The sequence below is a fragment of the Saitoella complicata genome (genome assembly GCF_001661265.1).
Source record: "Saitoella complicata NRRL Y-17804 unplaced genomic scaffold SAICOscaffold_10, whole genome shotgun sequence".
NCBI lineage: Eukaryota > Fungi > Ascomycota > Saitoellomycetes > Saitoellales > Saitoellaceae > Saitoella > Saitoella complicata.
In genome coordinates this window covers 384911-412018 of record NW_017567001.1, presented here as the reverse complement: position 1 = coordinate 412018, position 27108 = coordinate 384911, and the positions used below count along the sequence as shown (strand labels likewise).

The following is a 27108-nucleotide window of genomic DNA, read 5'->3' as shown; positions in this document are numbered from 1 at the left end:
AGACATGAAAGAGGGACGTATCATGCATTCATCATTCGTTACGTTGTATTAAAGTTTTGTAAAATAAGCTCCGGTACATGATCATGAGAAACTAACTTGCTCTCGCGCCAAAGCATCAAAATTGAAGAAAGATAACGACCAAATGGACAGAACAACTCGCAAATTATCCAAGAGAAATTAGCACATATGACAAAGACACCCCTCCTTTTAAACTTTCGCTCTCATAAAATCCATCCGAAACACATACCATCCCAAAAAAACGCCATTATAATCCAAAGTTACCACCAGGCCTAGCACCACCACACCCACCTTCTCCAATTTTCATTCTCATTCAAATTCACGCATCAGCACCAGCTTCGACGCCATCACCAAAGGTAAAGCCAAAGCTCGTGTCGAACCCACCACCCGCGCCATCATCAGCCGTAGTGGTCAAAAACGCATCGAAGTCGAACGCGTCCATGTTGGGGTCCGTATCGCCCATTCCAAACTCGCCAAATAAGGTACTCGAGTCAGCACCCGTGTCGATAGCCGTGAATGGCGCCGGATCAGGCTGTGAAGTCTGCTGCTGGAGCTGAGGAGGGTTGGAGGGGTTCGACGTAGGTGCTTGCATGGGGTTACCGCCCATCATGGGGTTCAAGCTGAAGCTCTGAGGGTGCTGAGGAGTGATGGGCGTAGTAGGCGTAGGAGGCTCCGAAGTAGCCTGAGGTGTAGCCGGTGTGGGGGCAGCGGGTGCGTTCTTCTTGCCGCCGCCCTTCTTGGGCTTCGGCTCTTTCGGTTCTTTCTTACCCTTCGGAGCGGGCTTGTGGCTTTGTGTAGGCGTAGGCGGCTGCGCATTCGACAAACTCGGCGACGGAGCCTCGTTCTGCGGGTTACGTTGCTGAGGCTGCTGCGGCGGCGCCTGAGGAGGCGGCATCTGCTGAGAGGGGTTCATCGGCTGCTGCTGCGGTCCCTGTGGTCCCTGAGGGCCCACCTGTCCTTGACCCTGCTGCTGTTGGGCAGCCATTTGCTGCGCCCTCATTTGCTGAAGCTGCATCTGTTGTGCGAGTTGTTGCTGCTGCTGGTGCCACAACGCCGGGTTTTGTTGACGCAGACGCATCATCTGTTCCTGCTGGTTGCCTCCATTCATCATACCCATCTGCTGCATAGCCCCATTAGGCATGTATCCAGGCTGACCACCCGCACCAGCCATGGACGGGGTACGCGTGATCTGTCCGTTCGGACCCATCATCATGCCCTGAGGGAGGTTATCATTCATACTCTGCTGCTGCTTGATTTGCTGGTACATCATCATTTGGCGAGGATCCATCTCCTGGCCATTGAAGGTCGCAGGGGACGGACCACGCGGCGGACCCTGCGAGTCAGGGACTGGGGAGTTGGGATTAGCGATGTGTCCCATCTTGGGGGTACCACGCTTCTCCAGCGCCAACGATCCGGGCTGAGGAGACGGCTGAACCTGGCCAGTACGCGTCGTTTGAGGCGACATATCCTGGAAGTTCTGACCAGGCGCCTCGCTCGATCCGCCCCTGTCCTGCTCTTGACGCGCAGCCAAGAGGCGCTCCTTGTTCTGTTTCTCCAAAACCATCAACTGAGACTGGTACTCCGCCAAAGCCATGTTACCATTCGCACCGGCCTGGTTCTGCTGATGCGCCAACTGCCTCATGAACTGTTGCTGCACATGCGGCTGCATACCCTCAAGGTTCAACTGACCAGAGGGATCTTGACCAGGCATACCATTTCCACCCATCTGGTTCATCTGCCCGGGCATCGGCGCTCCCTTTGCCGCATTCAACGCACGCTGTTGTTGCGACATGAGGCTCTGCGTATAGCTAGCGATATTCATCTGCGGGTTCTGCTTCTGCAAGAGGGGGTTATTGGTCTGTTGCTGGAAAGCCATTAACTGCTGAGGAGTCAGTGCGGCAGAGTTCATTCCAATGTTCAACATCATCTGTTGTTGCTGCATGGCTTGTTGACGCGCTTGGGCAACCTGTTGGGGGTTCTGAGGCATACCCTGCATGGGCTGCTGAGGCTGTCCAGGCTGAGTTGGGAGCTGACCCTGCTGACCCTCGGGCGAAAGGCGCTGGCGCTTTGTAGGCGACGTAGCTTGAGCACCAGCGGGCGATCCCATGCGACCCTCTTGGGCCTCCTCAGAGAACTGTCCCTGCTGTTGCTGCTGCTGAGCCTGCACCTGTTGCGCCTGTTGTTGCTGCTGCTGTTGCTGCTGCTGAACCTGTTGAATCTGAGCTTGACGTAACATATGAAGCTGCTGTTGGGTCTGCGCGTTCTGCGGGAAGATCGTATTCCCCTTGCGCTGATTGTTGAGCATAGCCTGGCGCATGAGCATTTCACGCTGCTGTTGCTGAGGTGTCATGTTAGGCTCGAGGCCACCGACGACTGTTGGCATGCCGTTCACTACGCGCATATTAGGACCGAACTGCTGGCCGAACTGCTGGCCGTTCATGGGCTGGCCGGGGACGCCGGCGTATCCGGGGTGTTGCTGACCCATCGCGTTCATGCCACGTTGTTGCGCTTCTTGCCTCATTCTCTGTTCGAATACCAACGTTAGTAACGATCACTTAGGATACCAGATAAAAAATCCGAACCTGTTGATGCGCGATGTACGCGCTCGCAGACACCGATCCGCCCTTCCCGCTCCTCGCCGTAAATATATCCCAAAAGATCGTCCACCACTCCAAAAGAAACCCATCTGGCGCGTCAATAGGCACAGCAGCCGGCAACAAGTCCTCATGTTTACCGATCTTACGCCGTTCCTGATCGGCACCCGTATCAGCATCATCATTAGGCGCCGGCCGCTTACGAGGATTCTGCTCCATATCAGACGGGATGGAAGACTCCAACGTCTGATCCTCTCTCTGTCCTCCATGTCCATCCCGCGATCCAGATCCCTGTGACGGGGAACCCTGCATCCCACTCCCCGTCACCGGATAATCTACCTCGTTCAAGAACGCCCGCGCCGAGTCAGGAAGTCCCTGCTTGAGGAGATAATCATAGATATAAACCTGTAACATCTCATTCGACTGCATCTGCTGTTGATTCTGATTCGAGTTCGAAGCATTGGAGGAGCTACTCGTCAACGGCGGAGCAGCACGAGGTGATTGCGCCGTGGATCCGGCGGCACCGTTCATGCTGTGTCAACCCGTAACCCGTGTGGAAAGACGCGGTGGATCCGAGAGGGAAAAACAGAAGATCTGTCGAAGTCAATTCAGGTAGGGATCAAGGATCACTTGTGTGCGGGTCTGTTGCGCTCGGTGCGACTCGGTCGGCAGCTCCAGCTTCAGGGCGGACTTGGGCACACCGCGACGCTGTCGTCTGGGGTTGCCTGGCAAGCTAGTACCTCACAAGACCAACACCCCCGTTGGGAGGCGAGGAAACCAAGGGAAGCTTATTCGAAGCTGTTCTTCTTTTCTTTTCACCTATTACTCTTTACTGCGGTTGGCTTGCCGTTGAGCGTGTCACCGTCGTTCGCCTACTGGCTACGTACGTCATCGATATGTTTCCGTGCGAAGCCCCATGTTGTGATGTGTTTGTCCGGAGGGTATATCGTATCTTTATCCCTTCGCCCTGCCTTGCTTGTAGTCGTCTAATCCTCTCCTGGAGGCATCTCCTCCTCCAACATCCGTACCAGCGTCAACCTCATCTCCGTCTGCTCATCCCCTCTCAGCACATCACTCACAAAACTAACCTCCACAGCCATTTGTACCTGTATCCTCCATGTTAGCCCCGCAAACTCAGCTGGGCATATCAGGGAAAAATACCATTTCCAGAGAACCCCGTAATACGCCACACAACACATTCGAATACCATAACTCCGTCTGTGCCTTGCCGTCATCCGGTATCTCAACGAACTCCGCTAATGGGTTTTCGTCAAAGATCAGTGAGAAGGTCTTGCCGTCTGTGGAGATGTTGGTGACTGTGGGTGCGATGTTGAGGAACATCTTGAAGCCGACCTGTGAAGATGCCCGTCAGCACATGCCGCGTTTCCGGTTAAAAAGAACCAGAGGGTCAGTTTCACCTTTGAGATGACTTCTGCGGTCTCTTTGAAGTCGTGACACCGTCCTGTCCCTGATCTTGCCAAGAAGTCCTCTATCAGGCGTACACCGATATTGTATCCCCTACACCAAGCAATCAGCATAAATCCCCACAAATCAGGGCCGCAAGCATACATCTTGTCTAACTGCTTATTCACCTCCGCATAATCATCACAGTCTTTGCATAATTGTGCCACGATGGAGCCATATGTCAGGGTGAAGAGTTCGGCGTTCTGTGAGTGAGAAAGTTAGCCGTCTAGGACGGTTATACGACCAATTTTCGGCCACGCACAATCTTCTCTCGCCCCTTCCAAACTTCCTCCCCTACTCGGGCGTGTCTTGACATGTTGTTGGTGCTGTATGACGTTCGTGTAGACCAGTCGGTTGTGTCTTTGTGCGTCACGTCCTTGAAGACCTTCTTTATCTGGGAGATTGTCAGTCTCAAGGACCCCTCTTAAAGGTTTTCAAAACACCCACCTTCACTTACTTCACTTCTCGTAATCCCTACTCGTGTCGTCGTTACCGCGTTGCTCGGCTGCACGCGTCCTGCACCTCCACGCACATCCTCCAACACCTACACCATCCCCTTCAATCGCAATGGACAAAAGAAAATCCCCTCCACCTTCAGGAGGCCATCTCGTCGTCTCCAAAAAACCCCGCACAAACGCGCAAAACAACCAACAAGTCTCCCTCGTCGGCTCCGGCAATGGAGGTGCCTTGATCCAAAGTGTATCCCGAACATCGGGACTTCAGGCTCCCAACATGCACCTAACTGGTCATTCGGTATGAACCGTGCTTCACCTTGAAAACGAGTGTGGCTGACATGGACCCTACAGGGCGAAATCTTCGCATCCCGCTTCGACCCAACAGGGCAACACATCGCCTCTGCCTCCTTCGACCGCTCAATTCTCCTCTGGAACACATACAACGATTGTTCAAACTACGGCATCGTTACCGGACACAAAGCCGCAATCCTCGACGTCGCTTGGTCCCGTGATTCGAAGACCATCTACTCCGCCAGCGCCGACACGACATTGGGAACATGGGACGTAGAGAGTGGAAAGAGGGTGAAGAAACACGTTGGGCATGAGGATATTGTTAATACTGTTGATGTGTATCGGAGGGGGAATGAGATGTTGGTTAGTGGGAGTGATGATGGTTGGGTCTCGTTGTGGGATTCGAGGGAGAAGTTGGCGGTGGATTCGATGGAGAATAAATACCCCGTCACCGCCGTCGCGTTCTCAGAAGCCGGAGACCAACTCTTCACCGGTGGCCTCGACAACACAATCAAGGTACTTGGCTTTGGCAGTAGTCTTGCAAGTTTGCTAACAAGTTTTGGTACAGGTCTGGGACATGCGAACCCGAACAATTGCCTACACCCTCCAAGGCCACACCAACACAATAACTTCCCTCTCCATCTCCCCCTCGTCCTCCTCACCTCGCCTCCTCTCCTACTCCATGGACTCCACCCTCCGAATATGGGATATCGCACCCTTCACCTCCTCCCCCACCCGCCTCATCCGCACCCTCACCGCACCCCACGGAAAAGCTCTCCACGGCTTCGAGAAAAATCTACAGAGAGCGAGTTGGAGCGCTGACGGGAAGAGAGTCGGGGCGGGAGGGAGTGATGGCGTCGTGTATGTCTGGGAATCGGAAAGTGGGAGTGTGGAATATGCGTTGCCCGGGCATTCGGGGTGTGTTAATGATGTGCAGTTTTCGCCGATTGAGCCGATTGGTAAGATGCATTGACGTCATGCTGCGATTTGCGTGCTAATCGATGGGCCTTACAGTTATGTCTGCGTCGACGGATCGGAAGATTATCTTGGGAGAGATTCGATGAACCGACAATCAGGAGCCATATGAGTAGGATAGGGAAAATCCCCATAACTACATATAGACCTCTTCGACACACTTTACCAAATGCATCGTTTCATGGCTCGAGATTTCTAATTGAACTCTAATATACCCCATACCCACGCTCAAGCCTCGAGCTCATCTACACGCCACACGATCTTCGCCCGTCCCCCAAACGAGCCGCTTGACCTCCTCCTCCTCCTCCTCCTCTCCCCTCCCTCTCGTACTCTCTTCTTCGTTCGTGATGGAGCTTAGCACGAGTGCCCGAATCCAGGAGGTGTGAAAGCGAACCAGATCCCTGTCTCCCAAGGACGATGGTAGGCTAATGTTCGTTCCATACAGCTCACGAAAAAGTTACGTACGACATTGAGTTACGCACATTGGAAAGCATCGCATAATCACCAGACCAGTACGATATCGGAGTTGGAGGAGAGGTACTTGGGGGGGAGGGTACATACTCACAGGCTACCAATGGGCACATTGTCGCACGCCTCGGCCTCGACATTTCACCCCGACGATGATAGCCGCCATGTACAGCAAAAGATGCTCCTCCCTGTTTTGTCTTTCACTACCAAACAACCAGACCAGGATGAAGGACGAAAAGACCTCGAAACAGTCTGGGACCACCCAGAACTAAACCCCGCCTCCTCCCGCCCCTCCTCAATCTACAATGGACTCACCTCCCACCCCACAACGCCGACACGTACCCGCTTCGACTCAAACCCAAGCTCAAAACACCATCATTCACGTACCAGTCGGAGTCATCGACGCGTACCGAGTTTGCAGACACAACTACAGTTACAGCAGAGTCCGTTGGTATTTCCGCCCTTCTTTACCGCGAGTCCGGAGCGGAAACGAAACCCAAATCCTATGCATCCCCGTCACGAAGCTCTAGCGCTACACTTTGGCCTGGATTCAAGCAGACCTCTGGTGAACGGTTGTCAGGGCTCGAGTCCAGGGCTTAGACCCGGGAGTGAAGATTCGGCGGCAGCGCAGATCATGATGATGTTTCTTAATTCGGGGGCGCATAGTCCTGGAGATACTGAGCTAGATTTTGGAGGAGAGGAGGAGGAGGAGGAGAAGCATACCAGTAGTCAGTTTACAGAGACGTACAGTGGGAGGAAAAGAACGGCGGGGAGGGTAATGAGTGGTGATGACAGGGAAGAGACCGTTGAGCCTCAGAATGTGAAGAGGAGGAGGTGAGGGGGTGGATGATGGGCGTGTGACTTTTTAGGTGGACAGGTTTTGCAATCATCAACACTCAAGAAGCAAGTTCATAGAATCCATAAGCAATGTCACTATAATGTAATATCCTACATCCCTACAGTCACGCATCTTACCACCCTTACTCATCCGCCTCAATCTTAACGGGCGCCCTCAACGTCTTTCCCTTAACATACCCCTCCAACCCCTCCCCATCATACGACACCAACGGACTAACCTCAACCCCACTCTCCTCCTCGCTCTCCCCCTCCACAACCCCACCTGCAGCCTCAACCCACTTCCTCCCCTGCGCCATAATATCCTTCTTCGAGGTATCGGGATCATCCTCACCCGCGCCCCTAGCATTCTTGAGCGGCGAGAACTCATCCTCGCGTTTAACCTCAAGACAGGCGAAATTGTCCAACGAGATGAAGGGGAAGACGTCAAAGACGAATTGTTCGAGTTTGATGCCGTTTGGCTTTGAGGGTTTGACGGTTTCGCCTGATTCGAGGTCGACGTATGGGATCTTCTTGCGTGCGATGTGGTGTGGCAGGTTATCGCACCACACCGGGATCTTCGACAAGAACCTGATATGGTAGTAGTGATTCACGATATTAGCAGCCCGATACCTCAACAACCCCTTCTCCTCCCCCATCTCCTCAACCTGCTTCGTCAAAGCCTCGTCAATCTCGGAATACTCCACAACACCCGGCTTCCCACCTTTCAAAACGATGAGTCCAACCGGCTCCTCGGGCGCGCGTTTCCGTACGACTTTAGTCGCGATATCCGCGTTTTTGGCGACGGAGAATCCGATGAATGTAGGGTCTGCGACGCGGACGAGACAGTTGTCGACGCAGTATGCGTGGACGTGTTCGATGCCTCTCTTCTCGAGGTCGGAGAGGACGGGGGAGGTGATCATACCGCGGTAGAGACCACCGTTGCCGTCGGGAGCTACCGCGACTTTGCCCTTTGACTCCAGGATGATCTTGGCGTCGTTAGTGAGGCAAGGCAAGACACCCTGCTCAAAAACGATGACGTTCTCCTTCTTTAAACCAAAGTAGTTGTTCTTCTGGAAGAAGGCCTCGGTGGGACCACGGGTGGGCCCGGAGGTCATGACATACCACGGCACCACGACCTCACCCGCTGCCTTTCCAGCGTGTTTGGCGGCGAGGACCTCGACGCGACGAATACGCTCGGCTTGGAGTTGGAAGAGAGATTTGTGAGAGGGAAGACCAATATCGAAACATCCCTTCGGGTCAGAGGACCCGAGACGGGTACCTTGTCCTCCGGCCATCAACAAAACAGCAACCTTGCTCTCGCCAATAAGCTCAAGACCCTTCGTTCTCCAGGCTTGGAGTTGAGACTCGGAAGCATCGATGGTGGAGGCGGTCTGTGCGGCGGGAAGGGGCTCAACCTTGTCGTCTCCCTCAGCAGTGAGAGCGGGGTTGAGGGTCTCGGTAGCGATACGGTTGACGCGTTCAGGGTCAATATCGGACAACTGGGTGTACAACGCAGCTTTCTCGCTGTCGGAAAGCGAGTCCCAGAAGGTGAAGACCTGGGATTGGCCGGCTGCATCGTATTTGGCGCGGAGGTCGGCGACTTGAGCCCCGGAGGGAGGAGAAGCGGTGTCCACGAGTCCGGGAACGACCTTCTCGACAACGGATTTGATTGCGTCCATAATTGCTATATGGGCGAGTGTGGGGGTTCGAGGGAAGTATTTTTGGGTGGGGAGGTCCGTGCGTCACTGGACTGAGGCGAATGCAGGTGTGACGTGAGAGACTGAGTCCTTCGATTCGTGAAGAGGATGGAGTTCTTTTTAAGAGGGTAGGATGAGGATGAAGAGTGAGGTACCCGTCCGGTTTTGAATTAAGGTTTTATACACGTAGTTCGGGACGTCGACGTCGACCGCGGCTTGTACGCGCCTGGCAACCCGCTCCGTACACCCTACCACCATCGACACCCGCTCAACCAGCTGATCAAACGGTCAAGATGTTGTCCTCAGCACCATCGGGTTAATCCATCAACGTCCAGGATCTGTACTCGCAGCTAACACCGGGTCAACAGGCTTCCGCAACGCCCCAATCTCGAAGTTCCTCTCCACATACCTCATCACCACATCAACCCTCATCCCCCTCCTCTCCCTCCAACCCCTCCTCCACATCCAATTCTCTCCCCATCTCCTACAATACCACCAATTTCACCGTCTCCTGACATGGCAACTCGCCTACGTCAACTCAGGCGAAGTTCTGTTCGCAGTATTACTGGTGTACAACCTACGAGGCGTGGAGCGCGCAATGGGAAGCCGGAAATACATCTCGCTGATCATCTCAACCTGGTTCCTCACATCCCTCCTCGGCCCCCTCCTTCTCCTCCTCCTCCGACCCATCTTCGGACTAAATTACCTCCCACCAGGCCCCACACCCCTCCTCTTCTCCCTCCTCGCGCACTACGCATCCCTCATCCCCCCAACTTACTCCTTCCACCTCGAACCCCTTCCCCGGGCTCTTACCGTGACGGATAAAATCTTCGTGTGGGGGTTGGCGGCACAGGTCGCGTTGAGTCAGGGGTGGGGGAGTGCGGTTAGTGCTGCGGTGGGATGGTGTGTCGGCCTGGGATGGAGAGCGGAGGTCGTTCCAGGGCGGGTACGAGCGTGGCGCGTACCGTCTTCATTCCTCCCCAAATCCCTCACGGGTCGGGGCCCCATGCCTTCTCCGTCGGGCTATAGTAGTCTCGCAACCGCAGACCCCGATACCGCTCCTCAAACCTCCGACTCCCTCGACGACCTCAACCCCCCGCCGAACAGTCCAACCCTCCAACCCATCTCGACAGAACTCCTCGATACACTCTCTGGACGCCGCGAAACGCAGCGTGCGCCAAGGATCCGGGAAGTGGATATTGAGACGTTGATGGGGGTTTTTCCGGAGTTGGTGAGGGAGGAGGCTGTTGATGTTTTGGAGAGGAATGGGGGGGAGGTTGAGAGGGCTGTTGGGGAGGTTTTGGGGAGGGGGAGGAGATGAAACATTTTACGGATTTCTGTTGGAGTTGGAAAAACAGGAAGGAATGCGATCTGAGGTGATGTCGGGCGGGAAGCTTCCGACTTACAGATGAGATCAGCGTCGGTGTTACGTGTTGGGATCGGCTGTTTGAGCTCTTCAAACTCGAGCACCACCCACGTCCGGATGTACTGCTCGGCAAATGAAGCCGCTATTGCCATACCTATGGCATGGATCGCGATAGGCGGACATACCTACAAAATCCCTTGACTTTAAATACCCGCGATTCGTCATAGCCTTAGCTATGTCAAGAAACACCCCGAGCTCGAGATCACCCTCCGAGGAATGTCTCGTCGACCTCGGGCGCTTTGATTCGAATTCGAGATCTTTCCACGTGCATCACCGCACTCCAATTGCCAGCAGAACGGTCAGTCCCTCCTCGGAATACTTGTCAAATCCATCCTATTCCTTTCGTTTTCCCTCGTCACGGGTTGGCTATGATGCAATTCCTCTCCGAATCTCCGAGCGCGGGTCCTGCGGTTATTTTGGCTGCACCCTGCCAGGACTCACCAATCTCCCTCCAACAACCACAAAGGTATACCTACAAAACCCTCCGATCCGTCAGACGTGATTACTAAACGGTTGACGCCTCTTTCTAGACTTTAGTCACCCGCAACCAAATATGTCGCTCTCCGCTGTCCGCTCTTCGGTTTTCCGTACCGCTCGTCTTCAGACCGTCGCAAAGATGTCTATGGCTGCTCGTTTCAAGCAGTACGTTGTCCTCTCTTCGTCATTGTGTTTGATAAGATGACTGATCGTGAGATGATAGCACTCTCCCCGAACTCGCCTACCCCTACAATGCCCTTGAACCCGCCATCTCCGAGGAGATCATGAAGATTCACCACACGAAGCACCACAACACCTACGTCACCAACCTCAACGCCGCCGAAGAGAAGCTCGAGGCCGCTGTCAAGTCTAACGACGTCGCTTCCCAAATCGCACTCCAAGCCGCGCTCAAGTTCAACGGAGGCGGTCACCTCAACCACACCCTTTTCTGGGAGAACCTCGCTCCTGCGTCCCAGGGTGGTGGAAAGCCCCCGACTGGTGCGTTGGCGGATGCGATTAACCAGCAGTGGGGTAACGTGGACAACTTTATCCAGAAGTTCAATGCTGCTCTCGCTGGTATTCAGGGATCTGGATGGGGATGGTTGATCAAGGACAAGGAGACTGGCAAGTTGGCTATCATCACTACTCCCAACCAGGACCCCGTCGTCGGAAACCAGGTTCCCTTGATTGGTGTTGATACTTGGGAGCACGCTTACTACCTCCAGTACCAGAACAACAAGGTTGAGTACTATAAGAACATCTGGTCTGTTATTAACTGGCAGGCTGCTGAGAAGCGTTTCTCTGCTTGAATCCATGGTGGTGGAAAGCAGGAAGCGAGATTGTGAAGATCGTGCTGATACTTACCGGTCTACTTCGGTTGTAATATATACGGATGGATAGTGTAGGATTTATCTGATATGACGATTATTTATTACTCGATCTTGATGCTCCGTAACTTCCGCTGGGTATGTCCAAGATGCAAAACGCCGCAAAACTCCATGCCCGTACGATCTCCGTATCATATTCAGCTGCTCTTCTTGCCCTGATCCTGCCATTGTTTCATAGCTTTTGCGCTATCATGTACGATCCTGAACACTGCCCACACAGTCAGCACACACATTCTTACACAACAGACGCATCAGTACTCACACTGCCTCTCCATCTCATCCAACCCGCTCAAAAACACCGCACCCTCCTCCATAGCCCCCGTCGGATTTTGCGCATGATCAGCAACAACCGCAACCCTCTCCCTCCACGTCGCCTCCAGCACCTGCACCAACTCCTCATCCCTAACAACCCCCAACAACCGAACACCAACACCATAGAAATGCGGACTCCACGCCCGTAAATCTACGCTTTTGGGATCGGCCTTGAGGGCGTTGCGGACGCGGGAGGAGAAGGGGGGTGGAAGGTGGAGGTCGGTGAATTGTTGGATGGCGAGGAGTTCGGAGAGCCAGAGGGGGAGGTCGAGTTTTGTGCCGGCTAGGAGGGGTTGGTTGGGGTCGGTGGGGGATTCGAGGTAGCCGAGGCCTGGGATTTCGAAGTTGAAGGTGGAGGGGATTTTCTGCGTCCCACCATGTCAGCCTATTGCACGCGGTGGAGAAGAGGAGGAGAGGTAGAACGTACTTGGTGGTCTGTTAGGATTGCGTCGATGTCGTAGTAGTCGTTCGTCCCTGCCATGGCGAATAGTCCCGAGGGTTACGTTTGTGTTTTCCTTGGAGGTTTACGATGCGCGCGTTTGTAATTGAACTCGAAGACGCGACGTGCTGTACACGCCACACCTTACAGTAGCAGACCCCGATTTTGTGCTCGATAGAGGTCGATAGAGGTCGATAGAGTTCGATAGGATTGCTGTCGTTGAACATCCGAGATGTTATCTGTGTCCGATACCTAAACGTACGGGAAGCATACGGGGTGTGCTGCTGTGGAAACGCGCCGCACATGGTATGTCGGGCTATGGTACTACCGGATCGTCCGCCGTCTCAACGGGACCCGACCACGTCATATTCTCTACCTCCACCTCCCTAACAACATACGCAACAGCATACTCCCCATCCCAACTCAAACTCACATGTACCTCCTCCCACCGATCTTCCCTCCCATCCTCCCCGAAAACCCTCAACACCGGCGTCCTACCCTGGTCATGGCTGGTATGAATATCTTGTGATGATGTCCATCTGAGAGAAGGATCGGAGGGTTTGTAGTTTAGTTCGACGTCTTGCCAGGTTAGGTGTCGGGAGGGGGTGAAGGCTTTATAGACTGCTTCTTTTGCGGTCCAGATTGAGGCTAGGTAAAGCAGGGCCTTGGTGCTGTGTGTTTTATCTTCTTGATTGTATAGCCCCAGTTGTTTTCGCTCGTTCGGTCGGAGAATTCGTTTTGGTAGGGCAGAGGGGTATTTCTTGTATAATTCTTGCAGGCGGACGATACGGAGGATGTCTGTTCCGATACCGCGGATCATCGATGTCGTCTTTCGATTTGAAATGCCTGCGTTTGAAAACCTGTTATTCGAAGTATCCTTGATCGCAGTTCCCGGATTTGATTGTGGTCTCGGTAACGTCGACTCGAGCCTTCAGGCACGTGCATCCCCGCCAGGACGGCGTAAACCTACGTTACACCGCACCCCGAATTCGGCCATCTCCCATACACCCGCCCCCCCCCCCCACGATGGCCAGTCGATTGGCGGATTATGCGTCGTCTTCCGACGACTCCAGCGCAGAGGAGGACACTTATGATCAGTACGCAGACGCAGACGAACGCGACGAAGCGGAATTATTCCAGAATCCGGGACGGAGGAAGAGGCGAAGAGTCGGTGGGAAGGAGGATGCGATGTTGGGGGTGTTTGGGGAGGAGGATAGTGAGGATGAGAGGAACGGGTTGGGGGCGAGGGCGATGAGGTATAAGGGTGTGAACTTCCAGAAAGCCGAGAAGACGACCAAGGAGCCGGCGCAGGAGCCGGCGCAGGAGCAGGCGGAAGTTGAGGATGAGGCAATGAAAGACGTCGAGGAATACAATGAGGAAGAGGAAGGTGATCAGGAAGGAGAAGACTACGTAATCGAACGAGACTACGACGAAGACGACGAACCTCCTCGACCTTCATTCGGCGGTCTGGGTCTCGGCACAACAGCTTTCGCTCCACGATCCGTAACATCCTTCGCTGCCCGCACAGTTGAATCAGCGCATCCCGGCTTAGGGAGCAAAGCGGTACCCGCAACACCGGGGTCATCCGATGCATCAACACCTGCAACCATGACGGCGAGGGGTGGGATAGGGTTTAAGACGAGTACAAGTACGGAGACACCGCCTAAGACGGATTCTGGTGTTGCGACGAATGTGGGTCCGAAGAGTCGATGGGATCAGGCACCGGCGCCGCAGCCTGTGATTGTTGAGTCAGGTGCAGCGTCACGGCCTCCTGGGGTGTCGTTCGCACTACCACAAGGTGTCCCGTCTTCCATGCCTGCTCCGAGAGTTACTCCTACTCCCCCCTCAGCCCCAGCAACTCCAGCACCTCGACCCACAATGGCCTCTCTAAGGAAGAAAGGTCCCCCAGCCCGCGGCGAATCTCGTCTCAAAGCCGGCTTCGGTGCCAAAATGCTCGCAAAAATGGGTTACGTCGAAGGCCAAGGTCTCGGTTCAAATGGGCAAGGAATCGTGAATCCTATCGAGACCAAGTTACGGAGTGGACGGTTGGGTGTGGGAGGGATGAAGGAGATGACGGAGCAGGCGAGGGAGGAGGCGAGGAGGAGGGGTGTTGTGTTTGGTGACGATGAGGATGAGTTACAGAAGAAGCGAAAGGCAAAGGCTAAGAAGGAGGGGGGTGCGGGGACGCCGAGGATGGGGGCAGGGAGGGGGAGGAAGGAGAAAGAGGTTTTTAGGACTGCGGAGGAGATTGCGGTTGAGGCTGGTGGGTTGGTTATTCCGCCTGCGCTGGCGAAGATTGTGGATATGACTGGACGTGAGGTCAAGACTATCTCCGCTGCCGAAGGTGTCGGTACACCAAAGGGGGAGAATAGACAGGATGTGGAGATGAAGATTGCGTTGATGGCGCGGAGGGAGTTGGAGGCGTATGCGTCTGAATGGAAGGCATTACAGGACCAAAAGAAATATGTCGAGCAAGAAGAGAAACGACTCGCGAGGGTTATTGACGATGAGACCGAAAAGATCACAAGACTTGAGGGATTGGTCGCGCTAGTCGTGGAGATCGAGGATATGAGTTCTAAGTCTACGGGCCACGAGAGTGAGGTCGCTTTGGATTGGATCTCCGCTAAGCTGGAACAGATGCAATTCCAGTACCGGGACGAAAGCGAAGCCCTCGAACTCGACCAAGTCGCTGTGGGTGCCATTACACCCTTTATCAAACAAGCACTTGCCTCCTGGGATCCCCTCTCCCAACCCACCTATTTATTGGATTATTTCCATCGGTGGAGGGGGGTGTTGAGAATTAAGAGTAAGAGCGATATCGAGGCCCAATTTGAGGCGAATGGGTTCTTGGGGGAGGAGAGGGAGAGGACGACGTATTACGAGACGCTGATGATGCAGATTTGGTTGCCCAAAGTCCGGTCGGCGATCAACAATGAGTGGGATCCCCTCCACCCGGGGCCTGTGTTAAATGTGCTCGAAGCGTGGGAACAGCTGTTACCCCCGTTCATAAGTCAGAGTATACTCGAGCAGCTCATCCTGCCCAAGCTGCACGCGGCAGTGCAGGAGTGGAACCCGAGACGGAAAGGGCCGGAGCCGCATACGTGGGTGTTCCCGTGGTTACCGTTACTGGGAGAACGTATGGCTGAGGTGGTTGATGATGTCAAGAGGAAGTTTGGGAAGGTGTTGGCGGGGTGGAGGATTGAGGATGGCGTTGTGGAGGGTTTGGAGGAGTGGAGGGAGGTGTTTGGGAAGGGTGAGATGGAGGGGATATTGGTTAAGCATCTACTACCCAAACTCGCCAGTGTGCTTAGGGTTGATTTCGAGGTGGATCCGGCGGATCAGAAGTTGGAGCCGCTGGGACTCGTGTTTCCCTGGTTACCATTTTTCCGGCCAAGCACGTTCGGACAGCTTTTCGAGGCAGAGTTCTTCCCGAAGTGGTTGAATATTCTGTATTTGTGGTTAACGGATGAACCGAACTACACAGAGGTGAGTCAGTGGTATCAATTTTGGCAGGAGGTGTTTCCGAGGGATATGAGGAGTATCCCGGCTGTGCGGAAAGGGTTTGCGAAGGGGTTGGATATGATGAATCAGAGTCTTGATCTTGGGGCGAGGGCTGCGAAGGAACTTGCTCCGCCCGCTGCTGGACCAGCGAAACCCATCGCACCGCCTACAAAGCCGATGGAGAAAGTACAGCCGAAGAAGTATGTACCGCCGGTTGAAACGACTTTCAAGGATATCGTCGAGGGCTTTTGTGCGGAGAATAATCTGTTGTTGATGCCTACGAGAAAGGCGCATGAAGTTACGGGGAAGCCGTTGATGAGGGTTACGGCGAGCGCGAGCGGGACGGGTGGGGTGCTTGTTTATTTGGATCAGGATGTTATTTGGGCGCAGGATCGGAAGAGGAGGGAAGTGTTTGAGCCGATCGGGTTTGAGGATTTGTTGAAAAGGACGGGATAGAGTTGGAGGCGCCCGCGTCGCCGTATTTGCAGCTGCCATAAAGGCTTCTACAATATATACTGGCATTCAATGATGAGATACGTTTACACCGAACTGTAGCTGTCGAATTTCCCGTTCATATTGGTGTTCGAAAATCTCCTAGTTAGTCCAGTCGTGTTCCATGAAATTTCTCACGAACCCACTGCTTTCCGGTAACAGCCAAACATATAAGCAAAACAAGAAGAAGGCCAGAGCGTTAAATTTCCCTCCGGCGAAAAGCGGTTAATTCGATACCCGCCATCGACAACTCCGTCTCTGCCAACTACACCTACGGTCAATGAATTGATTGAACATTTTCAAAGCGAGTACGTAAGGGTCATGCAGGAAGCAAACTTGAACCGAGCGGATGTCTGGGCGACATTTGGGAAAGGAACTCAGGGAAGTTTCGGTTCATCTAATGAACAGAGTATAGAGCCTGCTGTTCATCAATTGAGCGAAGACAGAGGTGCTGGAAGTGAAAGACGGGCTGTGAATGGAGGTGGCATGAATGCAAGTCGCTCAAAAAGAAGTGGGGGAGAGGGAGGAGAATGCAGGGAGTCTGAGGAAACGGCAATCGAGGAGAATGCCAGTGTGTTTGACACGCTATTGAGCAGGAAGAAAGTTGAAGACGTGGTTTTTGAATGGTATGGAGGGATCCGAACTCTCACGGGAGCATACACGAAGATGGAGCCCGACGGACGGATTGATGGGCTTTTTACCAATTGATATCATACCTACCTGCACTACAAAACTAGCATTATTAGGGTCATTAATGGAGCATCAATGGCAGTTCAAAGGAGAGTTTTCAACCTTTCCAAACTCTTGTCCTCTTTGAACTTGACCTGTTCCTATTTTTAGCATCTGACCCCGGAGACGCTAAGGCCCCACACATTTACAACTCACACGTAAACTCCTGAGTTCTCCACCGCAACACCATCACTCGCTGAAAGCACGAACTTGCTCAAAGCTTTCAAAAAATAGCATACGCCTCGCAGTTGCTCTATTTTATACCCATCAATACCCATTTATCGACATGTCTACTGCACAGCTTCTTCGCCCGCAAGCTCAGACAACGGACCAAGCTCAGACGACTGAGCAGCAGAGTTTGACCCTTTTGCACACGCTTATCACTGCGAGCTTTGGATGTATCACGTACATTCGAGGTATCTTTCCAGGTATGTCTCAATTTTCGAGCACTTTCAGGGAGTACATGCGTCCCTATAACACCCTTTGAGGCTGTATGCGGCTGTATGCTATTGCATGGTAGCTAACAAGATTACGCAGATGACAACTTCATTGAGGAAAGGTTCCAGGCGAGCCAGAACCCCGCTGCTGGAACAAGGGGACTGACGCATCGTGACTCGACCGCCGGAGGTGGGAATGGAATGAGGTTCAAGAAACTCAAACGTGGTTACTCCGAAGAAGCAAATACGTTGCTCGATTATATTGTATGTTCTTGCTATTTGGCTGTATAGTACACGCAAACTAACAATGGTCACAACAGGAAAAGGGAGTTTATGACGCTCTTGAGAAGAGACATCTCCGATCTGTCATCCTGGCCATCTACCTTGACCCTGCCAAGCCTCATGATATTATCGAGTCATACACATTCTCTTTCGCCTATAAATCTACCGGCGAGGCCTGTATGACTATCATCGACACCAACGGTCAACCCATCGATGGCGTTAAGAACCTTGATGCGAGGAAGTCTGTACAGGCACTACTGAGGAGATTGATCATGTTGACGCAGACCTTGAGGCCGCTGCCTGATTCAAGATGGATTACTATCAAGTTGGTGTACAATGAGAGAACGCCGGAGGAATATCAGCCACCTGGCTTCAAGGATAGTACAGAGGAGGAGGGGTTGAAGTTTACAAGTGGGGAGAGCGGAGAGGAGCCGATGGCGTTCGAGGCGGGAACCATGTGTGCTGGATGGCACGCGTATGTACTCCGTTCATTCCCTGAGTCGATGGCACTAAGCATCGCGTGACAGTGTGCATCTGAAAGTTACCTCAATGGCAGATCGCTCTGAAGCAGAGGCCCTTGCCTCCGAGTCTGGTGCAGTGTCCCTTACCCCGAGCTCAACCACTGGTGATGGAACGAAGGTGTGGGATGTTGAAGAGGCTATGGAAGATGCAGATGCTATAGTGGTTGTGACGAACCCCATGTCTAACAGCCAGCTAAGTCAGAGAAGGGCGAGGGAGGATACTCAAGGTAGCGAAGAAGGGCTGTCCAGTGTAAAGCTTGGGGAGGCTATGGGACAAAAGACTGCACAGAATGACGGTTTGCGGGGGCCTGTGGTTCAAGAAAGGGTTGCACTTCAGCGCATGGTAGGTTCGGTAATCCCGTGACCGTGACTCATTCTACTGACATGGGCAACATACAGCTTCATCCTCGACAGGCTACCGTCCTCGAAGATTCTACTCAACAACTCGACGAATTCTCTCAAGTTACCCAGCTCATCGCATCCTCGCCAGCGACTGGCCGTCCACCCCTGAGATCCATCACCATGCAAACCGGCAATCAGACAGTTCCTCAGCCAGCCGCAGGGTTCAGCAAACCCGCAACAGCTATGAATGCTCTCTCTTCTGCTCTTTCTTCTGTTAATGTTCCTTCCCATCCGCCTACTAACAATAACACGGTCTCGAAAATGAAATTGACCAGACAAAAGACGGAGGAATTGAGAACGTTCGCGATCCATAATGAAGGGAGGACGACGAGAAGTGGAAGGGGGAGTCAGGACGCTGATGACGATAAGGTTTCGTGTGAATGCGGAGATGACAATGATGATGGGGAGATGGTACGTGTGCTACAACCCATGGAAGGTTCTCGCTTGCTCATTAAAGATATCGTACAGGTCCAATGTGCTACTTGCAAGACCTGGTGTCATGTCTGGTGCTACGGCTTCTCCAGTGGGAACGATCCTAAGTTGCCAGATGATCATACCTGTTACTCTTGTTTGTTGAAGAAAGAGGAGAGGTTGTTGGATACTATGCGTGACTTGGTATAGCTTGCCTCTGTATCCATCAACGACTCATGCAGAAATCTAACGTGGTTATAGGCCCTCTTCCGCCGAGCCCTTATGATCGTCTGGACCGAAGGTGTCTCCAAAACAAACCGCGACTTCGCCCAGCGTCTCTCCGTCGACCTTCCCACCGCAAATCAGCTCACCAAGCGTCTTCAAGCTGAACGCTTTATCGCTACCAACACATCCAAATCTGGAAAGCAGAACAAGAGCAAAGACTTGGCTAGGCACAGTTATGCGAGCATGACGGTCGTCAAGACAGCGGCGAATCAGAAGAGGATGATGGCGAAGTATTTTGAGCCGACGAGGGATATTGCGCATCACGTATGTTTCGCTCCGCAAGAGGATTTCTATCCATGCTAACGAGGCGAAACAGTTTGAAGTTGAGGAGCAACCTCTTGTCCTGAATGACACGGTTATGGAGGACGCGCCTGCTGTACCCGAGCCCGCTCCTGTTCCGCCGAAGGTTCAACGACCGCCTACTCTTGTCGGTGGACTGGATGATGGGGAGGAGGAAGTCGATGTTGTCCGCTCTGCTCATGCCACACACCGGGAGGTAGACGATATGACAGACGACGAGAGCGATGATGATCTGTCCGCTCCCGCGTCCCGCCAGGTCGCCACCAACAACCCCGCTCCTACCCCCATGAACGACGGGTTCGCCGTACCTGGCCTTCCGCCGAGCAGAATGGAGACAGTTAAGCAGAAGAAGAGGGGAAGAGACGAGAGTATGGAGGCTACGAAGGAGGAGTTGAAGAAGAGGAAGACGAGTATTGCGGTGGAAGGGATTTATGCCTGTGCGGAGTGAACGTATCGCTTACCATTGCCGCTTGAAGGGAGTTATTGTTTTATCTATTTGTACGTAATACCGAATATATCAACGGGAGGGAACTGTGAGAAATCAGAAATCTGCGGGTGACGTCTTTGTTTCTCTCCTTCCCAATGGGGCAACCGATCTCGACCTCCACCTCGAACTCCCCACCGACAATGGACACTTACGTTCTCTTCGCGATTCTATCAGGAGCATTCGCAGCCCTCTCGAGTGTATTCGCGAAGTTATTCTCGAATGATGCGACAGTCCCTGCCATTTTGAGGTTCCTCAACTTGGAACATGTCGCATTCGCTGAGCCCGTCGTACGGGGGTTGTGCTTCCTCCTTATCTTCGCCTCGAATGCAATTGTAACCCCACCCTCCGTGCTCTCCTACCCAACTGCTCTAACGTTCTTTACGCAGATGTGGACCTTCTTTTCCCGCGCTCTCGCCCTCTCAACTTCCTCCACAGCCCCAACAATCATCAACACAGTCACGAACTTCGTGGTTGCGGCAGTCAGTGGGTTTGCTGTTTTCGGGGAGGTCGGCGCATTAGGGAGGTGGGAGTGGTGGGTTGGGGCTGGGATGATGGTTGTGGGGAGTGTTGTTGTTGGGAGGGATGGGGTGGAGGATGAAAAGGAAAAGGACAAAGTTTCGGATGCGGAGGATACGTTGGTCGCAGACAGTGCAGAGGACGTGGAGAGTGATGAGGGTGCTGATGACAATGGGAAGACGATGGGAGAGGGGGAACCGCTCCTTAAGTGATTCGGCGATTCCAGTGGAATATCGTCATAGATTGCGTGGATACATTAATGTGTTCAAGAGATTTAAATCCATTGTACTACAGGAAACTTATGAGAATTACGAGGAAATCACCATCTAATACACTTCCTCAATTTATCGTACTGAACTAAACGAGAACGACCGATACTGTCCCTATTGACATCATTTCCTTGACTCCTCAAAGACATCTCATCCCTCACATTCAAAGACCATCCTCAGGCCTGTAAAGGAAGAAAGCCATACTGATAATAGCATAGACACCCATCAACAACGCACCCTCAAGCCAGTTACTCTTTCCATCCTGAATCAAGTAGTTGACAATCAACACACTGATAAACAACACCGCAGTCTCGAAGGTCTGGAAGTAGAGCGACATAGGTTGTCCCACGATCCACCCCAGAATGACCAAGAAGGGAGTCATGAAGAGCGCAATCTGCATGGAAGAGCCGATGGCGATACCGACGGCGAGGTCCATCTTGTTCTTGTAGGCGACGGTGACGGAGGTGACGTGTTCGGCTGCGTTACCGACGATGGGGATGAGGATGAGACCCACGAACGTCTTTGAGATTCCTGAGGCGGCGACGAGGGCGTCAATCGAGTCGACCAAGAACTCGGCACAGAAGGCGACGAGGAGGGTGATGACCACCAACAACCCACCCGCAGTCCACGCCGTAATCGTCTTCTCCTCCTGCTCATCATCCTCAGACTCCTGCTCCGAGTACAAATCCGCATGGGTCTTGAGCTGGAAGTAAAGGTAAAGAACATAGAGCACCAACAACACAATCGACACCCCCCTCGACAAATCCAACAACTCTGTCGTCTCATCACTCGGGACACTAGCCCTAAACGCCGCCGGAATCAACAAGGACGCCGTCGCGACAGCCATGAGGGAAGACATGGTCTGCGCAACGGTCTGGTTGAAGGATTGTTCTTGGTATCTGAGTCCACCGGCGAAGAAGCACATTCCGAGGACGAGGAGGATGTTGGAGAGGATTGAGCCGAGCATGGAGGCTTGGACGATACGGATTTCGCCTTTGAGGAGGGCGACGATGGAGACGATTAGTTCGACTGCGTTGCCAAAGGTTGCATTCATGAGACCGCCCAAGGTCTGGCCGACGGAGAGTGCGAGTTCTTCGGTTGCGAAGCCGAGGAGCTGTTCATCGATCCGTTAGTATACAGTGAAAAAAGGAGGAAGGAAGTAAACATACCGCAGCAAGAGGAATGATGGCGAGGAAGTTAAGAACAAAGACAAGCGTCGAGTTCCAGTGCAACATCCCCGCAACGATCCCAAGCGGGACAAACACCAACAACACATTGATATAGTTACTCAACAAAATAACCTTCAACGTAACCAACGCCTGCTGCATCCACCCTCTCGCTCCACTCGGATACTCACTCCCTCCAGCAACACCCGCAGTCCTCCCCAAAAGCGGAGCACGGTCGTCGTTGTCCATGGGCCCGGAAGGTCGTCGTGTAGTCGTAGCGAGATTGTTGGCTGCTGCGAGACGGTGTTGAGCGGCCTTGAGACGTTGCATTTGTCTGCTTGGTAGGATCGATTCGTCGGGCTCTGGTCCCGTATATGGCGAAGTCCTGGTGATGGTCAAGTGCGACTTAGTAGTGGGGCTACGTCGCTTAGGCAGAGGCGCGGCGGAAAACGGTGCTGCTTAGACAAATGGCGCAGCTGCGATTGAAACGGCTGATGGAGCCTGTTGGAGCCTGTTGGAGCCGGTCTCTCTGGATTCGTCTCTGATGGATATATATCTTGATGTATGTACTGTCTTTTGGGGGGTAGGGGTATTGGGTGATGCTGACAAGGGGGGGTAGAACGGGATTCATGGGAAGATGTATTGATGACTGACGGGCTGTGGTGATATGAGGTGTGTTAGGTGGGATATGGATGGTTTGGTGTTCGCGATGCATCAATGGTATACTTTTGTCTCCATCCATCCTCGATCATTTCACTTCCACCCCGTCTATGCCGATCTGTCCCTCCCCTCATCACCTCCCTTCAGATCCTTTATTCCACCCCATGATATGCAGATTCGTCCTCACCCTCTCATGCCCTCCCAACACCACCTTCCTCTCAAGTCTCAAGCCTGTTTCTTCCTCATCCCCGACCCCACCCCCTTCACCCTCATCTGCCACTCCACCAACACAGGCAAAAACCTCCACAAATCAAACTCGGGCCAAAAACAATCAATAAACTTAACCATCGTTTCCGCCCCCGTCTGCCACAACATAAAATCACTCATCCTCGTCACCCCCGAGGTACGTACGAGGAGGTCGAGGGGAGGACAGTCGCTGGTAAAGAGGTGAGAGGAAATTGTTGATTCGGTTATGGATTCCGGGTCGATGGGTGTTGAGGGGGAAGTGGAGGCAGAGACGATGGAGCGGACTGCGTGGGTTATTTCTGATTGGGAGGTATATGGGAAACAGACATTCAGGATCGCTCTGTAAATCAGGTACTGTTAGCATTTCTTGCTTTCTGAGAAGTAAGACGTTGGTAGTGGTGTACTTTTTGTTGTGTTTGGTTTGTTCGGTAACTTTCTCAATCGCCAGCAACACATCCGGTGGAACGAGTGATGTCTCGCCTAATATCCGTACCGAGACTCCGTAGCGATCTGCGAGGTCACTGTACCATTTCGTGTCAGTCATCGCTTTCGCTTTCGCTTTCGCAAATATTCCGCGAATGATACAAAACATACCCATGTGCACCCAATTGTGCCAGTGCGCTCTTTGCGATATCCATGAGCGCATCCACCTCCCACTTCGGTCTCTTGAAGTTCTCGATGGAGAAGGCGTAGACGGTTACGACTTTGACGTTTAACTGCAAACACACCTCCAAGATCTGTATACCCCAGTTAGCCCACATCCCCCACAGCGACAATTGCTGGCGCAATGAATGACCATGATCATACCTTCTTCAACGACTCAAACCCCTGCGAATGTCCCTCACTCGTCTCCATCCCATGCGTCTTCGCATACCGTCTATTCCCATCACACACGAATGCGACGTGGGTCGGTATAGGACCTTGTCGTAGTGCGGTAATTAGGGCGTCGTTGAGGGTTGAGGTTGCCCATTGCAGGGGTGGGAAGCGGAGGACCCAGCTGATGATTGACATGATCCGACTGATCTGTGAGTGAATCGATCGAGCAAGCAAGAGGGGGAGCGACTGCAATTGCCGCTGGTGTTTCGTTGGGATTTGAGCTTTCCGTGAGCACACACTTTCAGCACAGCGTGCCGAGATACTTTTGGTGTTCTGTGGGGACGACGAGCGATTCAGCCACGCACCGCCGGATCCAACACCTTCTAAATTTGGGACTTTATCGTCATTACACTCCCTCTCTTCACCACCAAGACTTATATTTGGGATGTCGTTCTTCGGCCTCGGATCCGGTGCCAACGCACCCGTAAACCCCCAAAAACTCGCCGCGGCGGAGGCAGAGCTGGATATGGTTACCGATCTCTTCAACCGGTGCGTTCGCAAAAAGTCACTGTCACTCAAGACAGAGTACTGACGAAGGGTGGGCATTGTTTAGATTGGTCTCCTCATGTCACGCCAAATGCATTCCCCCAAAATACGGAGAGGGCGAGTTGAACAAAGGCGAGTCTGTCTGTATCGATCGGTGTGTATCCAAGTACTTTGAGGTGAACCAGAAGATTGGAGAGTACGTTCCCTTCCATCTCTACTCGACGTTGAAGAGTGTTTGCTGACGTACGTATAGGCATATGGCGAAGCTCGGTGGACAGGGTGGTGCTATGGGTGCTATGGGTGGTATGTAAGATATTTGTGTGTGGGAATTCAATATAGCATGTGGATGGACATTTTATGGTGGCATATTGTGTTGTTACAGACCGGTGGAAAGACGTATGTTAGGTGGGGTGGTGAAGGCCTTACGGAGCTGAGCTCCAACGGTCATGGAAAATCAAGATTTTGAGGCCTTCGAGGTCATTGCACAGTCACTTGCTGTTCAACGTTCGCATTGCCAGAACGGCTCTTCCGATCTTTTCGTCGTCTATAGCTAGCGACCCTCCTACGATCTTCCGAGTAAATGTCCGGGACTCTCCTTCATGAACTCCCCGGCAGCACTTGCTGATGATGCCCCTGGAACGCCGCGCCCGTGTGTCTACGTTACATTCACCTCCAGAATACTTGACGGAAAAACGAGAAAGCCCTTTTGCAAGGACAAGCGGGACCTTCTATTCATCGGCCCACCGAGTACGCAGAAGTGGAATGTCCGCAGCCGTCCACGTTCCGCCATCCTCCTCAATCATGCTCCTCTCCCGATCCACCCCCACCCGCCTCGCATTGCCAAGAAAAGCTCCCAATCCATGGATCACCTCCAAACGCTCCTACGCCAAAAAGCCCAAATTCCACCCAACCACGCCAGCACGAACGCGCTTCGCCCCAAGTCCAACAGGATTCCTCCACCTCGGTGGATTGCGGACCGCATTGTACAACTACCTCCTCGCAAAAAATACCGGGGGACAGTTTCTCCTGCGAATCGAGGATACGGATCAAGCTCGTACAGTCCCCGGCGCAGAAGAATCGCTACAAAGAACGCTATCGTGGGCCGGGCTCACACCGGATGAATCACCGACATCTGGAGGCTCATATGGACCCTACAAACAGTCTGAGCGATTACCGATATACAGGCAACATGCTGAGGACCTAGTCCAGCGTGGGCAGGCGTATAGGTGTTTCTGCTCTGCTGAGAGGTTGGAGAGCTTGCGAAATCAGGGCGCGGGCGTGAATCGAGCGGTGGGGAGCTATGACAGAGCATGTACGCATATCTCTGATGCCGAAAGCCAGGAGCGTGTGGCGAAGGGAGAACGGCACACGATCCGCCTTCTTACGCCGGATGAGTTTCCAAAGGTGAACGACCTGGTTTTCGGCACTGTTCAGTTTCACCGGGCACCAGAAGCAAAGGCGGCGGCGGGTCCTAATGTTTTTGCGGCACAAGCGACGTATGATGATCCAGTTCTTCTCAAATCAGACGGGTATCCAACCTACCACCTCGCATCTGTCGTGGACGACCACTTGATGCAAATCTCTCACGTCGTGCGCGGGGAAGAATGGTTACCATCCACACCAAAACACCTAGCAATCTACGACGCCTTTGGCTGGGACGCACCCAAGTTCGCCCATCTACCACTTCTGACGAACCTCGAAGGGAAGAAGTTGAGTAAGCGGGAGAACGATGCAAATGTGGACATGTATATCAAGGAGGGATATCTGCCTGAAGCATTATTGAATTTTGTTGCGTTGTTGGGGTGGGGAGCTCCGATGACGATGCGGGATCAGGTGTTTACGTTGGAGGAGATGACGAAGGCGTTCAGACTTGATAAAGTTACGAAAGGATCTACAGCCGTCGCACCCGAGAAGCTCATCTTCCTCAACAAGAAACACCTTTCTCAGCGGCCAGACCAAGGTGCAGATTGGATCTACGGTGTCGTGAAGCCGGCATTGGAGGAGAAATTTGGAAAAGGGGAGAATTCCGAGATGAAGAGTTATGAGCAAGACTCCTCCGTCTTGCTTGACGCAGGTTATGTGAAGAAAGTTTATGCGCTCCTTCATGAGCGGCTACGAAAACCCACTGATCTTCCAGAGAGCTGCGACTACTTCTGGCGGAATCCACATGAAGGCAAATCTGGACCTGAGCTGTCATCCAAGCTTGAGCCGTTCTGGGCGGTTGGATTACCTGTTACCACACTTCTTCAACATTTCCAAGCCATTGAAATATGGGATGAGACCAACGTCAACAACGCAATTGATGCAGCTTGGAAGGAGGTTGAGGGCAAGGATGAGGTGCAGGGGACTTTCTCGAAGAAACATTTGTTGATGAGTCTCAGGGTGTGTGTATGTGGAGGTAAAATGGGAGCGGATATTGCAAAGACGGTAGAAATCATTGGACGGGCTCGCGTGCTTGCGAGGATCGAGGCGTGCTTGGAGACTGAGAAGAAGTATGTAGAGTCAAGCTGGTCGACGTAGGAAGGTGGGGCACCATCCAATGCCTTGAAAGCCTCAATGCGTATATCCTGAAGATTGAGCCATAAGCAGCAAACAGAGCTTGATAGCGACACGACTCATATTGTGTTCAACTAGCCAAAAACTCAACTCACGTAAGATATAGCAAATAACACCCTGTATTACCCAACATTTGCAAAGAAAGA

At 53.0% G+C, this 27108-nt stretch overlaps 16 protein-coding genes across 16 annotated transcripts; 9 read left to right on the top strand and 7 right to left on the bottom strand.

The window, feature by feature from the left end:
- Positions 1-337: 337 nt before the first annotated feature.
- Positions 338-3143, bottom strand: SAICODRAFT_7211 (uncharacterized protein; the record flags this gene model as incomplete). The annotated part of the gene is made up of 2 exons (XM_019170739.1): positions 338-2542; positions 2601-3143. 2 exons carry the CDS (start codon positions 3141-3143, stop codon positions 338-340), a joined length of 2748 nt encoding a protein of 915 aa, XP_019024619.1.
- A 455-nt stretch (positions 3144-3598) lies between these two features.
- On the bottom strand, positions 3599-4579 carry SAICODRAFT_92047 (transport protein particle subunit; the record flags this gene model as incomplete). The annotated part of the gene is made up of 6 exons (XM_019171786.1): positions 4524-4579; positions 4339-4470; positions 4182-4279; positions 4031-4130; positions 3774-3965; positions 3599-3718 (listed from the first exon to the last, which is right to left on the bottom strand). Exons 2-6 carry the CDS (start codon positions 4390-4392, stop codon positions 3599-3601), a joined length of 564 nt encoding a protein of 187 aa, XP_019024618.1. The 5' UTR covers positions 4393-4470; positions 4524-4579.
- Positions 4580-4643: 64 nt separating this feature from the next.
- SAICODRAFT_7209 (WD40 repeat-like protein) lies at positions 4644-5886 on the top strand (the record flags this gene model as incomplete). Its single annotated transcript, XM_019170737.1, has 4 exons — positions 4644-4829; positions 4883-5338; positions 5391-5781; positions 5837-5886. 4 exons carry the CDS (start codon positions 4644-4646, stop codon positions 5884-5886), a joined length of 1083 nt encoding a protein of 360 aa, XP_019024617.1.
- Positions 5887-6088: 202 nt separating this feature from the next.
- On the top strand, positions 6089-7145 carry SAICODRAFT_18980 (uncharacterized protein). The gene is made up of 2 exons (XM_019166041.1): positions 6089-6177; positions 6243-7145. The coding sequence occupies exons 1-2, from the start codon at positions 6145-6147 to the stop codon at positions 7101-7103; spliced, it is 894 nt and encodes a 297-aa protein (XP_019024616.1). The 5' UTR covers positions 6089-6144; the 3' UTR covers positions 7104-7145.
- On the bottom strand, positions 7123-9058 carry SAICODRAFT_79813 (nucleotide-diphospho-sugar transferase). Its single transcript, XM_019171172.1, has one exon. The coding sequence runs from the start codon at positions 8779-8781 to the stop codon at positions 7246-7248; it is 1536 nt and encodes a 511-aa protein (XP_019024615.1). The 5' UTR covers positions 8782-9058; the 3' UTR covers positions 7123-7245.
- Positions 8953-10246, top strand: SAICODRAFT_30177 (uncharacterized protein). The gene is made up of 2 exons (XM_019167612.1): positions 8953-9114; positions 9168-10246. The coding sequence occupies exons 1-2, from the start codon at positions 9093-9095 to the stop codon at positions 10118-10120; spliced, it is 975 nt and encodes a 324-aa protein (XP_019024614.1). The 5' UTR covers positions 8953-9092; the 3' UTR covers positions 10121-10246.
- Positions 10247-10778: 532 nt separating this feature from the next.
- Positions 10779-11511, top strand: SAICODRAFT_25153 (manganese and iron superoxide dismutase; the record flags this gene model as incomplete). The annotated part of the gene is made up of 2 exons (XM_019166829.1): positions 10779-10867; positions 10926-11511. The coding sequence occupies 2 exons, from the start codon at positions 10779-10781 to the stop codon at positions 11509-11511; spliced, it is 675 nt and encodes a 224-aa protein (XP_019024613.1).
- A 54-nt stretch (positions 11512-11565) lies between these two features.
- On the bottom strand, positions 11566-12382 carry SAICODRAFT_92031 (GINS complex subunit Psf3; the record flags this gene model as incomplete). The annotated part of the gene is made up of 3 exons (XM_019171785.1): positions 11566-11797; positions 11852-12266; positions 12329-12382. 3 exons carry the CDS (start codon positions 12380-12382, stop codon positions 11727-11729), a joined length of 540 nt encoding a protein of 179 aa, XP_019024612.1. The 3' UTR covers positions 11566-11726.
- Positions 12383-12656: 274 nt separating this feature from the next.
- SAICODRAFT_7203 (4'-phosphopantetheinyl transferase) lies at positions 12657-13160 on the bottom strand (the record flags this gene model as incomplete). The annotated part of the gene is made up of 1 exon (XM_019170732.1): positions 12657-13160. The coding sequence occupies one exon, from the start codon at positions 13158-13160 to the stop codon at positions 12657-12659; it is 504 nt and encodes a 167-aa protein (XP_019024611.1).
- Positions 13161-14218: 1058 nt separating this feature from the next.
- SAICODRAFT_56178 (TFP11-domain-containing protein) lies at positions 14219-16297 on the top strand (the record flags this gene model as incomplete). Its single annotated transcript, XM_019169430.1, has 1 exon — positions 14219-16297. One exon carries the CDS (start codon positions 14219-14221, stop codon positions 16295-16297), a length of 2079 nt encoding a protein of 692 aa, XP_019024610.1.
- Positions 16298-17239: 942 nt separating this feature from the next.
- Positions 17240-20639, top strand: SAICODRAFT_18973 (HORMA-domain-containing protein). Its single transcript, XM_019166040.1, has 8 exons — positions 17240-17490; positions 17600-17763; positions 17820-18256; positions 18309-18645; positions 18702-19115; positions 19173-19319; positions 19377-19664; positions 19717-20639. Exons 1-8 carry the CDS (start codon positions 17349-17351, stop codon positions 20146-20148), a joined length of 2361 nt encoding a protein of 786 aa, XP_019024609.1. The 5' UTR covers positions 17240-17348; the 3' UTR covers positions 20149-20639.
- SAICODRAFT_7200 (uncharacterized protein) lies at positions 20328-20915 on the top strand (the record flags this gene model as incomplete). Its single annotated transcript, XM_019170728.1, has 1 exon — positions 20328-20915. One exon carries the CDS (start codon positions 20328-20330, stop codon positions 20913-20915), a length of 588 nt encoding a protein of 195 aa, XP_019024608.1.
- Positions 20916-21135: 220 nt separating this feature from the next.
- On the bottom strand, positions 21136-22300 carry SAICODRAFT_56464 (calcium/proton exchanger; the record flags this gene model as incomplete). Its single annotated transcript, XM_019169451.1, has 2 exons — positions 21136-22086; positions 22142-22300. The coding sequence occupies 2 exons, from the start codon at positions 22298-22300 to the stop codon at positions 21136-21138; spliced, it is 1110 nt and encodes a 369-aa protein (XP_019024607.1).
- A 568-nt stretch (positions 22301-22868) lies between these two features.
- Positions 22869-24150, bottom strand: SAICODRAFT_65511 (uncharacterized protein). Its single transcript, XM_019170154.1, has 4 exons — positions 23852-24150; positions 23639-23781; positions 23449-23565; positions 22869-23384 (listed from the first exon to the last, which is right to left on the bottom strand). Exons 1-4 carry the CDS (start codon positions 24053-24055, stop codon positions 23024-23026), a joined length of 825 nt encoding a protein of 274 aa, XP_019024606.1. The 5' UTR covers positions 24056-24150; the 3' UTR covers positions 22869-23023.
- Positions 24151-24305: 155 nt separating this feature from the next.
- SAICODRAFT_56325 (uncharacterized protein) lies at positions 24306-24648 on the top strand (the record flags this gene model as incomplete). Its single annotated transcript, XM_019169438.1, has 2 exons — positions 24306-24409; positions 24474-24648. 2 exons carry the CDS (start codon positions 24306-24308, stop codon positions 24646-24648), a joined length of 279 nt encoding a protein of 92 aa, XP_019024605.1.
- A 661-nt stretch (positions 24649-25309) lies between these two features.
- On the top strand, positions 25310-26356 carry SAICODRAFT_48865 (Glutamyl/glutaminyl-tRNA synthetase; the record flags this gene model as incomplete). Its single annotated transcript, XM_019168944.1, has 1 exon — positions 25310-26356. A coding segment is annotated over one exon (1047 nt), but the record flags the coding sequence as incomplete, so codon positions are not given.
- Positions 26357-27108: the final 752 nt, after the last annotated feature.

Bases quoted from the DNA above. Each gene is read 5' to 3' on its own strand.
- SAICODRAFT_18980 (XM_019166041.1), top strand. From the start codon at position 6,145: ATGGAGCTTAGCACGAGTGCCCGAATCCAGGAG. The intron at 6,178-6,242 runs GTGTGAAAGCGA...CGTTCCATACAG, and splicing joins CGAGTGCCCGAATCCAGGAG to CTCACGAAAAAGTTACGTAC.
- SAICODRAFT_79813 (XM_019171172.1), bottom strand. From the start codon at position 8,781: ATGGACGCAATCAAATCCGTTGTCGAGAAGGTCGTTCCCGGACTCGTG.
- SAICODRAFT_30177 (XM_019167612.1), top strand. From the start codon at position 9,093: ATGTTGTCCTCAGCACCATCGG. The intron at 9,115-9,167 runs GTTAATCCATCA...CCGGGTCAACAG, and splicing joins GTTGTCCTCAGCACCATCGG to GCTTCCGCAACGCCCCAATC.
- SAICODRAFT_18973 (XM_019166040.1), top strand. From the start codon at position 17,349: ATGTCTACTGCACAGCTTCTTCGCCCGCAAGCTCAGACAACGGACCAA. The intron at 17,764-17,819 runs GTATGTTCTTGC...TGGTCACAACAG, and splicing joins ATACGTTGCTCGATTATATT to GAAAAGGGAGTTTATGACGC. The intron at 19,320-19,376 runs GTATAGCTTGCC...ACGTGGTTATAG, and splicing joins TGGATACTATGCGTGACTTG to GCCCTCTTCCGCCGAGCCCT.
- SAICODRAFT_65511 (XM_019170154.1), bottom strand. From the start codon at position 24,055: ATGTCAATCATCAGCTGGGTCCTCCGCTTCCCACCCCTGCAATGGGCA. The intron at 23,566-23,638 runs GTATGTTTTGTA...GAAATGGTACAG, and splicing joins GCACAATTGGGTGCACATGG to TGACCTCGCAGATCGCTACG. The intron at 23,385-23,448 runs GTACACCACTAC...CCTGATTTACAG, and splicing joins CAAACCAAACACAACAAAAA to AGCGATCCTGAATGTCTGTT.